This window comes from Balearica regulorum, chromosome 5, assembly GCF_011004875.1.
Source record: "Balearica regulorum gibbericeps isolate bBalReg1 chromosome 5, bBalReg1.pri, whole genome shotgun sequence".
NCBI classification, from domain to species: domain Eukaryota; kingdom Metazoa; phylum Chordata; class Aves; order Gruiformes; family Gruidae; genus Balearica; species Balearica regulorum.
Window position 1 is genome coordinate 37,211,439 of NC_046188.1, and position 17,509 is coordinate 37,228,947.

The 17,509-nt window shown below is 42.6% G+C and overlaps 2 protein-coding genes across 2 annotated transcripts in view; one reads left to right on the plus strand and one right to left on the minus strand.

Moving 5' to 3' along the window:
• Positions 1-10,433, plus strand: part of VTI1B (vesicle transport through interaction with t-SNAREs 1B) — a 27,937-nt gene extending 17,504 nt beyond the window's left edge. The window contains exon 7 of the transcript XR_012835685.1: positions 9,705-10,433. The gene's annotated coding sequence lies outside the window, so the exon portion shown is untranslated. The remainder of the gene's footprint in view (positions 1-9,704) is intronic.
• Positions 1-16,505, minus strand: part of ARG2 (arginase 2) — a 23,106-nt gene extending 6,601 nt beyond the window's left edge. The window contains exons 1-4 of the mRNA XM_075754189.1: positions 16,294-16,505; positions 16,060-16,132; positions 2,366-2,543; positions 1,323-1,482 (exon numbers count right to left, since the gene is read on the minus strand). Coding sequence (XP_075610304.1) covers positions 1,323-1,482; positions 2,366-2,543; positions 16,060-16,132; positions 16,294-16,410 — 528 coding nt within the window. The 5' untranslated portion in view covers positions 16,411-16,505. The remainder of the gene's footprint in view (positions 1-1,322; positions 1,483-2,365; positions 2,544-16,059; positions 16,133-16,293) is intronic.
• Between the last annotated feature and the right edge of the window lie 1,004 nt (positions 16,506-17,509).

Consider the following 17,509-nt stretch of genomic DNA (forward strand, 5'->3'; position numbering starts at 1 on the left):
GCCATAAAGATGTTAAACATGCTTGATCTTACTTGGAAGAGACATACTTCCATCTATGCATTGCATACAAAATTTATCAGAGAGAAAAAAAAAAATCTAAGAGAAATAACTAGCAGTGTAAAGTGCCAGAATAAAATTAAGAATCAGGTTTTCTGCAGCCCCAGCATCGATTCTCAATGTGTAGTTGCTGATCCTGCTCCCACTCTCCAGCCTAAGCTTCAGCAGAAGCAGGTTGCCATATCTAAGTTCCTGATGCAAAGGCAGTTGCTAACACCACACAGGCCACCGTAGTGTCTCTGGTAGATACTACAGGTACCTGTATACAGAGGTACAGTCTGCAGCTAAGCCAAAAAGGATATGTAGGCCTTAGGTCAACCTACTGCTTAGCAACTTGACAGTAGCAAAAACTGGTGATGCACATTTTGTGTGCCCCGGTAAAGGGCTCTTTTTGATAATTTGCCCATTTTGTAAGACAAAGACTCTCTTTAAAAGCACCCCGTAAGAAGGTACAGCTGTTCTGACTTGCAATATTGGAGCTGACACCAGAGCAGCCAGTTAGAAGAGATCATGCAGGAACAGCCCCTGTCAGGCCCAAAGGTTGTCAACACATGGAAGAGCCAAGCTAAGCAGAAGCAGCATGCAAGGTGTGCAAGAACCAGCTGTTACTGGGGGTGAGCTCCGCTCTCACAGGCTCAGCTGAGGAGAGGTTCCATCTTTTGCTCTGTTGGTAGAATTGCCACCGTTGCACAGCCTCAGCACCCACTCCACTCATCACCCAGGAATGGCACTATGGTCAGTTGCTACATGCAGCTTGTGTGAACTCTTGCTTGCTGTACAACCCACAAGGGTGCCAACACAACAAAAAGCTTTTTCTTATTCTTGTTTTTAAGTCTGTGTGTATGTATACCTATATTTGCATATGTCTGTGTGTATATGTGCATGTATACATATTTCTATAGATGTTAGAAAGAAATTCTTTACTGTGAGGGTGATCAGGCACTGGAACAGGTTGCCCAGAGAGGCTGTGGAGGCCCCATCCCTGGAAGCATTTAAGACCAGGTTGTATGAGGCTTTGGGCAACGTGGTCTAGTGGAGGGTGTCCCTGCCCGCAGCAGGGGGGTTGGAACTAGATGATCTTTAAGGTCCCTTCCAATCCAAACCATTCTATGATTCTATACACACACAAACCCCCCCCATATTTTTGCTCATACTCAGACAAAAAAGGTCCGCATTTGCAGCGGATAAGAAAGCACCTCACACCAGAAAAAGTAAAATGCCCTGAGGATTTCAATGCAGGCTCACTGTACAAGCAAGATACTTACTTTATCTTGAAGCTCTCTTAAGAGAAAAGAGAGAGGTTGTCCATGGAGGTTTCCAGACTGAGTTGTAAGAGGGGTGTTGATATCAGCATGCGCATCCACCCAGATCACACCGAGGTGTGGGCACTGTCGTGCATGGCCACTGACAGAACCAAGTGCCAAGCTGGAAGTACAGTAGCAAAGTCATTAGTCACCGTTTCTCCTTCAGAACAACTAAAATGACAATGGCAAGTCTCTGCAATTTCAGTCAGCAACATTGTCATGTTTCAACACATCAGATATCTGTGACAATAAAGGGTGCATCCCGTACAAACTGTAGCATGCCACTATCATAATTCCAGGAGACTCCAACTAACTCTACAGGACTATACTAGTACTGACAGATGAGAAGGAGCTCTTCTCTCTCTCCACCATCATGCTTCCCACACTCTAATCTTCACCTGTTCTAGCTCCAAATGATCTTAGAAAATCTAGTGTGCTCACTCATCAATTCTGCTATTCACCCATTTTTGGTTCCAGTCATGACATCTTCCCCCACAACTCATTCTTACATGCCCTACCTTCTTCAACCAATTCTCAGACCAAAGGTTAGTGAAAAAGAGGAGAAAGATATTCACATGTTATAAGACCTATTACAAAGTGGTCTGTGCACAGGCATTACAAACACATCCTACAAGCTGACATCCTGAGAGTTGAGGGGCAAAAGAGACAAGTCACTAAACATTCAGGAATAGAGAAACTGCAACAGTTCCTAAAGGGACCTGATCACACAAACTTTCCCAAACAGGAAAACCTCATTTGTACATCTGCAGATCACAGAACAGTCTGGAACTAAGCAGTACTGTTTCAGGTGGTCAGATTTTTGTAGCTGTCTTACGTTCCACCCTAAAAGCCCCAGCAATAAAATCAAAATGCTGCTACCCTATGGTATTGCCAGGAAGTGACCCCAAGTTGTTCCCATCATCTCCTTATTTTTTAATTAAATTCTTATACTCCCAAGTGTCAACCTGCAGCATGCACCACTAATTGTTTCTACTTGAGCTCACCTGTGATCACCTCCTATAGTCACACAGCTGTGTCCAGCAGCTACTGCTCTGCTTACAGCATCAGCCAACACCTGGCTGGCTAAGCCCACTGACCGTGGATATAAAATCAGGTTGTTGTACAGTTCATCATTGGGAACTTGAGTGAAATTCAAATCTCCAAAGTCGTACACTTGGCATCCTGGAAAAACAGCAGAAAAGGAGAAAGTGAGTTACTTAAGTGCCCAGAGAAATATTCTAAATATAATCCCCTCAGAAAATCAGTTGGGCAAGTATGAAAGGAACAACAGGAAGGGAATGGATTCATTTGACTATTTGCATGCCCTTGCAAACAACCATGTCACAACTTTACAGATGGAAAGCTTAAGATAGTATTAGATACAACAATCATAGAAAGTCACCTAGAAAAACAGTTTGGGTTTTTTTAATTATTTCTTGACAAATTTAACATGAAAAGTACAGTTTGTATTGCCATCTTCCTTCCCAGTTAGACAAATTGTATACAGCCTTAAATAAGCTCAGTTGCTCAAAGATGCCTAGGACTACACATTTCCCTAACTATACCTGAGTCCTAACAGTTATTTTCCATTTTCAAACCCCACAAGAATCCAAGCATGAAAAATGCCAAGTTACCAGTAATGGAAATTTTCTTACAGTACTTCCAGGCAACTCCATGGAGGACGCACTACTGCTTTGTAAGAGAATCTCTCCATTTTCTCAATACAAGATGTTCTAGAAGCCATTTTAATTCTGGGGCTTTGATCCCACCCCCCTTTGGGATCCTGTCATTGCCAGATACAACTTAATTAGCTGTTGAAGCCTGACAACATTCTGGGTCGAAGACTCAGCCTTTCCTAAAACGTATTTCTGTCTACTTACCCTGAAGAGGAGTCACTTCACAGATTGAGAAACAAGGGAACATTTTTGAGTGTTGTTTCTCCTCCTCCACCCAACTAGGAGCATATGTATTAACTGGCTGCATTTGAAGTTTAATTCTATTTCATACACACTATAGAGCTTATCCTTTGAAGCTCTGCTGTCCATTATCATGTGCTTTCTTAACAGTCATTTAGATACCAAAATTTCTAACAGTATTTCACAGGTCAGAGCCTCTCAGTTCCAGATAGGTCTGTCGCTGCAGGCACTAGCGAGGAGGACTACAAAGGGCGCATGGTATTTACAGCTACACTAATAGTGGCTTAATAAGTTAAGACCACCCCGAATATTAGTCATCCTTGTTCCATTTGTTTCTCAGAATCACTAGTCTGCTTGCAGTTCAAAGCATCCAGGCTAGAGCTTGACATTTTGCCTTTAGCCATCCTATGCCTAACAGGGCAATTTGAAAAATTAAGGCAAGCAAATCAACATGAAGAAACAGCTCACTTGGGGCTCTGGGTTTCCTGCTTAATTTCCATTAAGCCATTAGTCTAATGTCTTAAGAAACCGGCTCCATGAATTTGCTTGGTGGAACTAACATAAAAGTAGCACTGAGAAAAACATGACTTTATTATAATTTCAAAAGGAGTTTTGACTGGTAGAAGAGTGAAGGAAAATGTTTGAGTTACTAGTGAGAATTAAGCAGCTGGGAAATAGGCAAGCATATTTTTTATAAAACAGGGACATTGATGGACATATGTCAGAGTATTTGCTAGGAGAGAACATGTCAGCTGAGCACAGCTACTTGACAAGGGATTAAATAAATGTGGTCTCAGCAACTCTGCAGATAATGTGTTTTCTCCCAGAGACTTAAAGCAGTAAGCAGGACCACAGTATAACACTCCCTGGTTTTCAAAAGGCAACACGGGCACACAACAGCTTTTTTTCCTCCCTTAGGCAATACTTAATCAGCCAGCAGGATGATGGCTCTGGAATTTTGAGCCCATTTTGTTCAGATTTGAATGTGCTATCTGATCTCCCTGTGACCACTACATATTTTACCCTGTTTCATTCTGCTGCTGTGCAGAATCAGAAGAGTTGCAAATTCTAAGAGATGTTAAATGAATGTAAATTTTTTTAATTTTTTTTTTTTTAAATTTGTGTCTTCCTGCAAGGCGCCTTCTCATGCATATGCACACTGCTACACATTTCAGTATTTCAAGGTTTGATGAAAGTATGCAAGTGTGCCTGGGAGACAAGTTTTGGAAGTAAGACTTTGCATCATTCAATAGGTATCAAGAGCTTTTGGAGACACTGTACAAGTTAATAATACTGTGGGAAGTAAATATACAGTAAGTGTTCAGCAACTTACACATTGCAGGACAGCACATTACATAACATAATGGAAGAAAGGACTGCCGCTTATGTTTTGTTCTCTTTTACAGGACATACAAGCACACCACAGTATTTTTTACCCATTAAAGGATGGGAAAAAAAAAAAAAAAAAAAGGAAATTATATCATGAAGCCCATCTCTAGATGTATAACTAGATCTCTAGTGTACAACAAAGAGCCAACCATACCATCTTTCATAGCACTCTTCAGGTTATGCTCAAGGCAGGCCAAACAGGGCAGATTCTAACAAGTGTGTTCAGAGAAGTATCACTCATGCTCAAGAATTTCTTTCATCTTTACCCTGCCCTTCTCCCAGTTCCCATTTGTAAGACAAAGAGACTTGGTTCAGCTTCTGAATAAGAGTCATTTGTTTCATATGATCACATCAGGTTCATACAGCTTACAATGTAGGTATGGTAAAGATGGATGGACAGCCACACACTTTTGGGGTCCAGAATTTGGAGATCCTGTCCCCCTTTTGGACAAATAGTACTGTCATATCTCCTGCATCAGGATACCACTCTAGTTATTTTTATTAAAAAAAGCCTAACGTCTGTTAAAGACAATACATGCCTTCAGTTTTTGTTACTACCTTCAAAAGGTTATTATTGTTCAGATAAGAGTTCATAACCCTTGTAGCAGCTTCTTTTCTCTGCTTTATGCTTCCTTCTTATTTAGGCCCACTGGTTTTATGTGCTTGCAGAGGATAGCTCAAGTTTCCAGCATTATATGAATGTTTTCAGCCAAGTATCCAATGGCTATCTGATTAAGATACAGTTAATCTCAGAAGTATGCACTAATCCAATCCTCGAACATGAAAAAAATATAGGAGGAAGAAAATATATTATTAATTGTGCCTAGAGTTTTAATAGCTATTATTAAATGAGCTTAGGGCAAAAGGAAAGCTCAGTGAGTAAGACAGGACATACAAAAAAAATAGTTCACAGTACACAGATAAACCATGTATCCTGAAATGATTAGAAGTGTGTGTATGCACAGATATTTATTAGGATTGACCAGATAAAGAGATGAAATCAACATACACATTTGTCTTAATGCTTACTGAACAGCAAAGAAATTGTCAAATTAAAGTAGTTATTGATGTATTTTCTTAAGTTCTATTTAGAGTGTCTAATACTTAAAGACTTGAATTGTTTTCCATTTGATCTGCCTGCACATGGTTTTGATTTAAAGGAATTAAAGACCTGAATATTTCTCAAGTACATTATTTTGCCCAACATAGAAATTGCTCAATGGATAGACATGCTGGAATGCAGGGCAATCTGGTCGATCTTGCTGTTATTTGGCCATTAGTGAAAGATTTATATAATCCACCACACCAAACAATATGCACTTACTTTCTCTGGGAGTTGGGGCACTCTATTTTAAGATAGCCATAAACAGCTTTTTAAATCAGCACAGAAAGTTCACATGAAGAATACATACAGGTCTTAAAAGAAAGAAGATCCAAGTTCTGAAAACTAGAAAGAGATGTGGGTAGATAGGAAAGCCAGCTTCTTTACATTCATTAGAAAGCACAACATCCACACCATTTGTCAATGGAGAAGATCAGGTCTAACCAGGATTCAAGTTCTTTTTAAATGAAATGGTACCATACAGTGCTTACAGACTAAATACCACAAACATTTTGCTAGTAACTAAATAATATGAAGTTAGATATAATCAAAAAGTCTTTTGTTCTGCTTTCAAGCTCTAACAGAAATTAGATTCAAATGGAAAATATATTCTGTTTAATTCATTAGCCAATTATCAACAGGGCAGAAAATTTGTATCATTCAAGTCAGCTCCATCTGCACTCTGGCTCAAGGTGGGATTGCTTTTTAAAGCAAGGAAAAAGCAACAAAACAGGCTTGATTCATCTATTTCTGTTACAGGAGCTTGAAAGATATGAGGGACATAAAGGTGTCAATCTGAATATGAATACACAGTGTAATTACATGAATAAGATGCATATATGCAGAACAGTCCTCCTGTTCTGAATGATTAGTGTGTAAAGGCAGCATACACATCTCTTCTACATCTTAGGAGTGCAATCCTCAGTGGTTCAATGCCCCCTCTGACTTAGTTTCATTAACAGAGCTGTTTGGGGCACATTTCAGCCAAAAAATAATAAGTTAGCTTGAAATAGTTTGTACAGTAGATCTTTCCTAGGTCAACTTCTTTTGACCAGAACAGGCTTGGGAAAGATCACACAGGCATTCAACCAGCAGACCAGGGGAGAGAGGGCAGTCATTTCTTCAGCCTGCACAGCCAGAACCAGAACATTACCTTTATCTGGTAAAAGAAATCAACATTTTTCATAATTAGGAGCCTAACTTATACTTTGGGGGGAAAAGGTAGAAATAAAAATTAAGAACATGTTTAGAAAATAAAATTTACTGCTACATAAATAGCTTATTTGAAAATGCATGCATTTAGGCTCAACCCAATAATGCTTGTAACTGGGACCTAAGATGCTCTTTGCCATTGCCATATAGCTTGGTAACGTTCACTTCCTATCATCTTAAGGAAAATACAGTCCATTTATTCAGTACTCACAGTAGGTAGCAGTTACTAGAGTAAGTAATTTCCCTGCACAGATATAGAGAAAATTTTCTTCTATAAAAGCAGGTGGCTCAGAAGTCTGGGGGCATTTAACTGGAAAACATCTGAGCAGCAGCTGGAAAAGCCTCCATCCCTTTCTCCTCTACTAGGACACTGCATCAGAGCCAGAAGCAGCAATCTGATAGTAGGAGATTCAGTTTTCAAACCCCAGGCTGCTTGCTGACACTGCCCAATGGCATGCTACTGTAACAATTGTAACAGCTCTCCTAGGCAGCAAACAGAAATTGGAACAAAAGCATGTGGAACGTGAGATAGAAATGATCTCCTGACACGGCCTGTTTACACTGCGTATTTGTGAACTAGAGGTGGAAAAAAATAATCCTAAATTAATGGGAAAATTAAATCTTTCCTCTTCCGGGTTTCTAAACCCTGCTGAACTGCTTTCAAAGGAATCTGGAAATCCCATAGTTATTAGACCTTACTTCATACTATGTGTTATGTAAAACTGCTCACATGAAAGCATCACTCCTCCAAACTGTTTTCTCAGAGTACAGCCCATTTAGTGAATTGCCACAGACACAGAAAGGCTTTTCAGGAAGCCATGAGTATTGGAAAAATGTTTACAGACAAAGTTAACATTTTCCTTCCTGTGAGCCAAACAAGGGGCTACAAGCCCTTACCATCCTTCTTTTCCATATAAGCTCATTGGCTTATGGTACGGACTTTGTAATCCTTTCTCAGAGACGCTGTCAAAGCGTTGCACAACAGCAAACAAATGACTCAATTCATTATGACCAGTGCATTCTGAAGCCTTTTAAAAGACAGTTTTAACCCTCCAGAATTATCCAGGGGGTGTGTGTGTAAAAACTATACAAACAAAGTGCATACTTTGTTTTACATCAATATGAAATTAGGCTAGCAAGGTTCCCACCACAAAAGACGGAGACTTCAGCAGCCTGGTTTAGTCATAACCTTCTTGCTTGGAAGTTCTTTACACAGTGTCTAACTCTCTTTAAACTGAATATGCCTCTGCTGGAAGAAATCTCCTATTAGACACTGGCATTTGATGGCTCAATAGGTTTCTGCCAGCTCTAAAATTTTACTTCCTAAAGACAAGCTCATGTCACAGTAATTTCCACCCTGCCTTTTAGAATTTTGAAAGGTATGGTTTAAGGTAAAGTTTCTGTAACTGTATCTGTTTAAAAGACTTCAGCTCATACAACAGCAACAAGCAAACTGTATTCCAATTGCTACCCCAAGTCTGTAGTCTCAAGTTGTCCCTTGCATAAAATGAGCCAAGAAATATTTTTATCAATCAACCCCAAACTGAGCAGCCACCTCATTTCCCTTTGATAACCATTTATATCTTTAATCTCTTATGAAATCCAGTGTGCTTGACCTGAAGAGGTCTCCAAAAACGTCAGTATTAGGTGTTGGGAAACATTTGCACTGTGGCTTGCATCAGAGATGAGCCAAAGGTGCAGCTATTGCGGTCTGCCACTCCACCAAACCCTGCACAAGTTCTAATTTCCTTCAAATAAGCTTAACCCAGAAACAGCTCCTGATAGCAATAACACAGGTAGGCATTTACAGCCATAGGAAGTCATAATACCAAAATAGCTCTCTTCAGCAAGCAGCACCTTGTGCTTTAGATTGTTACAGAAGTAGTTACTATATTAGTTAACCCAGACAGGTAACAGCTGAGAGGAAGGGAGAGCAGCCTATATCAGAGATTACTGAAGTTCTCTGTCTCCCTCCCTCTTACCAGCCGCAAGAAACTAACATCAGACCAGCTCACATTTTCATATTTAAATGAAAGATCTGGTTTTATTTATTTTTTTAATTTGACTTCAGTGCCTCATTCCCTGCTTTTCACCACAACAGATTTCTTTTTTCTGTTTTAAAACAGAAATTTCTACCTTCCATCCAAAAATAATCCTCTGTACCACATTCACATAAGCACATACCTGCCATAGGTATCTTGGTCTTGTGAGTCCACAATGAGAGAAAGGATTAAAGTTTCAAATGAGAAAGTAATAACAGATTCTGTGCATCATAAAGCAGATCAAAACCCAACTCATTACCTAAATTTTCCCTCTGTCATCTCCCCTTGTGCCCCTCCCCAGTAACCTCTCTGCTTCAACACCATTCATGGTAAAAAAATAAGACAGCATGTAATCTGAACTTATTCCAATGCAGAGATAATTTTACAGCTGCAGAAATTCAGCTAAGTCATGTATTAAACCTAATTTTATAACACGAAAATATCGAGGATGAAGGGCATCACCATAAAACTAAAGACATACAAAACTCCCAAGAGCTCTGTTCTTTAAATCTTATCTCCCTTTACTGATAGATTAGGAAGAAATAATCAATTCAGTTTTCCTGATCTGCATCAGCATAGCATAATTTTTTTAGATGTATTCAAACTAAACTGGTATGAGGAACAATTACAATTAAAGCACCAAGTGAACTTTATTCCAAGTTAACAAAAGTTTCTTTTAAAGCCAACTTCATGGATAATACACAACCTGGAATATGCACCAGCCAAATGGGAGAGGAAAAAACCAAACAAACATCAAATCAATGACTGACACAAAGCTTTTCATTCTGAAGCAAACACAAGCAGATGGTGTCCTCCATTAGTGTGGGGAAGCCAAGAGAATCAGAACTGACCTACTGCAAGGAATACTCTGACTCCATGTACTTTCATTGTGGGCATTTTTCTAGTAACTTCTAAGGCAAGTTGTAATCATGCAAATATCAAAGGGTACAACATGCAAAAGGATAAGCCATAACTGCTGTCAGAGCACACTTCCCCACGTCAAGGGGCTTAGCTTCCCGTGCTCAAGGTGAACTAGCCAATGAGGCCTGTTGTGAAGAAGCAACCTAGAAATGGCCTCAGTGGAGACGTCCCCAAAACAGCTCTCCTCCAAAGCCTGAGCAGGGCTCCTCCTGCCTGCCTGGTTATCAGAGTCAGCTCCTGGCTGCCGTCCCTCACGGAGTGGAGCAGCACCTGCCCTTGATGCATTCTGTCAACTGGCATGATTTCAAAGACTCGCTGCAAATGCCAGTTACAACCAGCCCATTTGACTGTGCTTTGATTTTTGTCAAACTACTGGGCTTTGTAGCTAACCAACCATGGCTAATCAACACTTGAGAGGTAAACAAGAAAAATAGAGTCTCTTGGATCTCTCTCTACTTCTGTATAAATACAAAGAGGTCATTTATTCTAGTTATGGAAGCTGCAGTAAGCATGTTTCATTGATATTAAACCAAAGTGTTTGTGCATGCTTGCATCTAAGGGAAAGAAAGGAAAAAGAAGAGGATTGCCATTTACCTGTTCTGTAAAGGACAGGAAGGTGTAGAAATGGGAATGCCCTTTATCTTACCCAGGCACACCTTCCTGTGTGCCTGGGTAAGATAAAGGGCATTCCCATTTCTACTTTGTAGGGCAGAAGACCTAGCTGTTAGTCTAACACCTTTATGCTAGATCCTAACCATTCTTTTCCTGAGAATGTTCCTAGCAAATTAATACTTAGCTTTGACAGTACTGACAGCAGATGTGATCAGAAAGAACCCATAAACAGTAGCATTTCTCATCTCAATAATACAGAGATTTAACTAAACATGCTGCTTAAAATGCCACAGTTATTTAAAATTTTGTCTGTCTCCCATTTCAACTTAATCAACAGCAGAAAATGCGAAGAGGCTAAAAAAAGACAGATCTTGATGTTATCTATACAATAAATTTAGACTTTATCGGAAATCTACAGATTAGAGATACTTGACTGGCTCTACTAAACTAGAAAGTCTTAAAAAGTTTAAAATACAGAGCTTTGAAGAGAAACAATTGAGATAAGAGCTAGTGCAAAGCTAAATGAGATTCTAACCCAAGAACACTGAATTCCCGACAGATCTTGTTTCTGTAGTTTGACAAAGATCCATTTATGTTAATCTGTAAATCAAATCTTAAATATAAGGCAAGTAGCATGGTACAGTTTATCAAAGACTTCAGGGATATAGGCAACTCTTTAAACACATATTTATTGGATGGGCTGATGAAAATCATTTTCCCAACACTGCAGCTTTAACTCTTGCTAGTCCACATCTGCTGAACCCTAGCATCAGTACTTCATTATGCATCCCTTGGTGCATAACTGAAAGACTATTTATCTTCCTCTTAAAAATTCTTCACCCAAGAAGATCAGGTGGAAAAAGAGGAGATATATGTAGAAGAAGCTGCTTCATGATTTATTGTTAAGGCTGAAACTAACCCTAGGAGCAACACTGGTGAGAAAGTTGAATTGCTATTTTTGGCAGCAGATGTCAGTAGGAGTCTGATGGTTTTAGGCAAAGCAGGAGCATATCTCCAGTCACATGCGGATTAGCAGCTCCATTCCCCTTTTAGAGGGGGTTACTCCTTTCTGAGTCACTACACTGACCTCCTGAATCCTATTATTGAAGAGCTTTGTTTCGGTCAAACAAAAAAGAGTAGTAATATGATGGTCATTATCTTTGACAAGTCTAGCTCTACTTCTGTCTGTAAGCCACATGTCTCTGCAGTCCACTAACTTGACAAACCAGCAACTCTGATCCAAACTTTATTAATCTATTCTAGAGTAATCCAAACCCAAGTTAAACTAAACTCAGCAACCCAGCCACATCCAGCTCTAAATGAAGGAAAAAAAGAAATCAACAACAGTGAAAACACAAGAATAAATGCTTGTGAAGAAATTTTACAATAACATTGTTCCCATATTAGCAACAGCAGAAGTACTCTAAGTCACCTCAAGGGCTCTAGTAATTAACACAACAGCTATCTATTACTTACAAAAATGTGAGAGGACTTCAAGTAAGAGGACTAGGCAATACTCTGGATTTAAGTTTGATCAGATTCACTGCTTAATCTGCAGCAAACAGAATAGGTTCAAGAAATTATCACTTTAAAGAGCTTCATACTTTGCATCTTCTATAGCTTAGGTCAAGTACATCTTTCACCTATCTTCCCCACTCCTTCCCACCAAACGTCTAAGAACCCCGATATATTGCATCCATTTCTCTTCATTGCCAGAACAATATGTAGCCCTACAAGCTTTGTACCCTTTCCTCCTGCTGTGCCAGGGAGTTATGGGCCTCTTTTCATACAGCACTTTTTCTTCTTTGGCAAGATGGAAGAGTCCTTTAAGGTCTTCATGTTTTAGTTTCCCTTAGGAGAAGGGGCAAAGCCAAAAGACAAACATCACCAAGGTGAATAAAAAGCCTTACAGGCTTAGTTATATTTTAAATTATCTCTGCTACAGACTTGCACACCCACTGTTTTTGGCTTGGGAGCTGGATTCCTACTACATTAACTCTCCTCCTGACATCACCTTGAGCTACTACCAACACATGACTGTTCTCTCTGCTTCTAACAAGGGGATAAGAGTCAAGTTAGTGGCTCAGATTCATCTCTGGCAGTCTGGTACAGACTAGCAATACCATCTGCCTCTGAGCTCCTTCTTCATATTTCTGCCTGAGCATAAACTGTTCATAGGCAGTCATCATATTAGGCAGCCAAGAATTCATCACACCACACCATGTAGGTATAGTTAGTCTCTGTCAAGGGAGGGATTCCCTCTGCAAAAAACAGAAAACAGAGTAGCAGCTCAGGACACTACAATAGGACTATGGAAGAAGAGAAATTAGAATAGGGTGAAAGGAACATTAAAATTCCCTCCCAAAGATACCAGCCAGTGAAAGCAAAATGCAAAATAGTGCAAAAAGGAGGAAACAAAGGTCTAGTGTTCTCACTCTCTCTGATGCAGCCACTCTCTGTTTCAAGGCCAGGTTGGATGGGGCTCTGGGCAACCCGGTCTAGTGGAGGGTCCCCCTGCATACGGCAGGGGGGTTGGAACTAGATGATCTTTAAGGTCCCTTCCAACCCAAAGCATTCTATGTAGCTTGAGCACTATCAATGGAAGTCATTAAATCAGGTATACAAACATATGAAAAGCCATGTGGTTGCTTGATATTCAAAGTAACAAAGAGAAAAACAAACAAGCGGAGTGCATGCATCTTACTACCTGAATGCTACATTTTAGAGGATACTTCAGAGCATCTTCATTTTATGCAGGTCAAATTGAATTTGAATATATGAATGAAAAAATAAATTAAAGTTTACAATTTCAGGCAAACAGAAGAATCTGATCACCAGAAATCTCTTCCACTTGAAACAAGTGAGAGCAATTTTATATGAGAGTTACTGTTAATGCAGAGTTGTCACTACAGGAACACTGCCTCTTTCCACCATCTATACTTCCTTAGACTGCTCAGAATCCATCCTTGCTCTTCTACTGAGAAGCATCATTCCACAGCTGTTCTCATGTCTGGTTCTAAGCTTGCAAGGGCATGGAAAATCACATTTATAGCACTCCTTCACATCCCAGTGGGGAATGGGGGTGTGCAGCCAAAGCAACACACACTCCCACCCACATACAAAGACCCTATGGACACAAATGCTTCAGAAGTAGCCAATGCAGATGGGAGAACAGAAGCTCTATTTCTTAGATAAACGTTGTTTCTTTTTTAAAGGAGAAACCTGGTCTGCTGCAGTATTGTTTACCTGCTCCTGGAAGACAAGCAACAAGGTCTCACAAAAATTATTAATTATTTTAGCATAACAGAGAAATAGAATATCCAAGTTAATAATAATACTGGAGCTCTATTCTCTTCTTCAATGTACGAATAGAAAATTCATAATGTTAGAAAGATAAAGAAGAAAGCAGCTAAAGTTTTAAGCCAGTTCAGTGTACTACAGGAGTCCAAGCAATGGCACTATTATCACAGTACTACAGACAAAGCTATCCTGCCAGCCCAGGGAAGAAAAATAAACAGCCCTGACACAAAAGCAATCATTTGTTAAGTTTCCATGAACAACAGATGTACACAATACAAAAGGCTACATGGTAGTGTCCCCAATCTACCACCCTACCCTCAAGCAGATTGTCTTTGCAAGATAGACAACTCCTCTGTGTACGCTGGTGACTGTCATTGTTTCAGGATGGGCCTTCACAGCAGAACCTGTTACAACCCATGTGCCATCTGAACCCCCTCATAGGGGAGCTGCAGAGATATAAGCATCAATAAACATCAACACTGACTGGAAAAAAACACAACAAAACCCTACGCCAGTGGAAGAATATGTCAGCAATAGGATAATGAAACTGCAGGAAAAAGAAATCCTAGAGTCTTTTTCCTATTGAAGTAAGCTGTGTCATGCAAATGAATTTTTTCCTAGTGGTTTTTTTTTTCCCAAAAAAGATTTCTTACCAAAAGGAATTATTAGATCTGAACTACTTGAAAGAGAACTCCAAGCCTTTCAGTATAAAGTTCTGTCATTAACACAAAAATAAACTGCTGCCTAAAGTCTTGTCTAGAATAACATTCTCCTTTCAAACCTGGTAACCTGTAAGTTTTAAATAAACTCTAAGCTTGGGAACATGCAGACCTGCTTTAATTCCAGTATGTAAGACCTCTTTTAGCCATCCTCTTCTATGTTTGTAGAGGTTATAGATCATGCTTACTAGAATTCAAATATTGTCAAGGACAGTGTATATCTCAAGTTTGCACAAAACAAGACAGGAAAAGAATTTCTACTCATTTGGTTGCAAACTGGGACTCTTCAGCTTGTGAGTCCTAAGATATGCAGGATAAGCCTGCAGGGCTGCACAGAACAATACCTTCTGTTTTAAAGGGGTCTTATAATACAGAATAAATTTGCTAGAGGGTTATTAGGCCATTATCTTTCCTCTGTATGCATCTAAACTCCACTGACACTAATCACACAGACAGCAGATAGCATAGTTCTGTGGTCCACTCCTGCAATCCACCCCCATCATACAGTTTTCAGCAACACTTTTCAGATTAAAGGTTCTCCAAGACAGAGTTCAGCTCTACAAGTTTCTATCCCTCATGCCTTGTTTCTAATAACCACAATACCGTTTTCTGCAGGTTTTGGCTTGTAGAAGTGATAGGTGTGAGAAGCTGAAACACAACCAAGTGCATGGGTTTGCTTGAATAACTATAGAGGTAAGAGTGAAAAGACCAGAAACTTTCCATTCATGCAGTGCTATTTGCAAGTGTTTTCAAAGCAAAGCTTCAGACAAGACCTCATACACAAATCTGACGATTTCTCCAGAAAGTTCTGAATTTCATCACTTGAAAGCATACAAGTATTTTAGGAACAAGCTAAGTAGCTGGTACTGAACGTGGACAAAGAAAGCACATGATACGAGAAATCAAGGAACATAATCAAGGGTATTACTTGACTGGATTCACTGAGCGCACGTAATGTTTTAAAGAAAAGCTAGAGAAACGTGAGGCCATTAAGTCAACATGGGAATAGCACACGCTCTGTATGCCAGCACAGAAGACAGACTGGTACACCCAGCAGTTTCTGGGAGGCCGCAGAACATCGCGCTCGGTGAGCCGGGAGAGCCAGCCCCTCTTTGTTCGGGGAACCCCGCGAGGCCCGCGGTGCGGCTGTGCGCTCCGCCGGGTACCTCACCAGCGGCGGAACGGCACGCACAAGCTGGTATGCGACAAGCCTCTCTGCCGATACCGCAGAACCGCGGCAGGCATCGCCTTCCCCCGGGCACAGGTAGCTCAGGGGTGGTTTGAGTTTCGTGATTCACTGAAGGAAACGTTTCCACCTCTCTCTCACACACACCCGCTCCCCGGGCTCGCAGCAAGCGGCTGAGTCACACTTCGCCGAAGCGAGCTGTGAAAGGGATGCCCTGCCAGGGGAAGGGGAAGATGAGGGCAGCCCCACAGAGCCCCCCACCCCTCCGGCGAAGCGCCCTACGCCGCGTCGTGCCTCACCAAGCCCGGCCAGCCGCTCCACCAGCCCCGCGGCGCGGAGCGTAGCGGGACCGTGATCCACTCCCCGCCGCTTCTGCGAGACAAAGAAAAGGGGAATGCGTTAGCCAGCGCTGCCTGCAGTCAGGTACGCGAGACCCGCCGAGGGGAGGGGAGCCGAGAGGCTGCGGCACCCGCCTGCCCCCTCGGCGGGGCGGAGGGCGCCTCTCCCTCTCCCGCCGCGGCCGCGATGCCCACCTGCCCCCTGGAGAGCGGGGCGCCCACCAGCGCCACGGAGTGCGCCTGCTTGGGCAGCTGGAGTCCCGCGTCCGCCTGCTTGCGGAGGAACCGGGCGAAACTGCTGCGCAGGGTCATGATGCAAACGCAGCCGAAGGATGCCGCTGCTGCCGCCTCGCTCCTTTTAACGAGCTCCAGCCCCCGGCGCGCCGCGACCAGGAGCCGGGTCTCCGCCTCCCGCCCCTCACACGCCCGCGCCACCCGGCCAACGGCAGCGCGCGCCCAGAGGTGTGTCCCGCCCCCCGCGGCGCACGCGGCTCCGCGCACGACGGCCCGAGGCGGGGGAGCAGGGGGGAGGGAGAGGGAGCGCCAACGCGCCGCACTGCTAGCGGGGCTCCTTCTGCTCCCTCCCTCCCTTTCCGCCCGCCCGGCCTCCCACCGAGCAACGCCGCGCCTGGTCCTTCTCCTCCTCGCCGGGGTTTTTCCACTACCAACCGCCACCTTCCTGGGAGGACCCGGGGCCGCCTCAGCTCGCTGCCGGTGGCCGGCACAGCTGCCAGGCCCCCCCGGGGCGGCGAGCTGCCGTTCCCTCACGGTCGCCTCCACGCGGTCTGCCGGGGCAGGTGCCACAGCGGCTCTACTTTCCCTGCCGAGAGGACAGGCACGAAGCATCGGGCCGGGCCCGGGGCTGGGGGCAGGGACACATCTCGCTGGGAGCGGCCTCGGGGAATAGCCCTTCCCGTGGTACTCCCCTTCCGGCTGCTGGGAGAGCCCAGGCCCGGGGGCGATGGATCTTAGCGTGAAATGGTGGAGCTTGTCACTGTCCTGGGGGGGGCAAAATACGGCCTCAGCCGAGCTCTCAGGCAGGCCACGCTGAACTCCTGAGAGCCACCTCACAGGAATGCTACTCCTTGGCTTTCCTGAAGAAAAACTGGGGTGATGCTCTTCATCTGATAACCTTGATAAAGCATTAAGAAAGCCACCTCTCCAGCACCTGCCTCGAATATCTGATCTCAGGGTGTCTCGGCCTGAGATGGTTCATAAGTTCTGAAAGCTCTCGCTGTTCCTATCCACAGCGCATCTGAAGGATTACAGATTAAGAAATTATTTAAAAACTAGCAATGCCCCCATCTTTCCCGTCTGTGACAAGGCAACTGAACTCCTGCTCTCAAATGTGTCTTACATACACATTAGAAAGACAGGCTGGCAGCGTTCATGAGAAGAGAAATGACAGGGT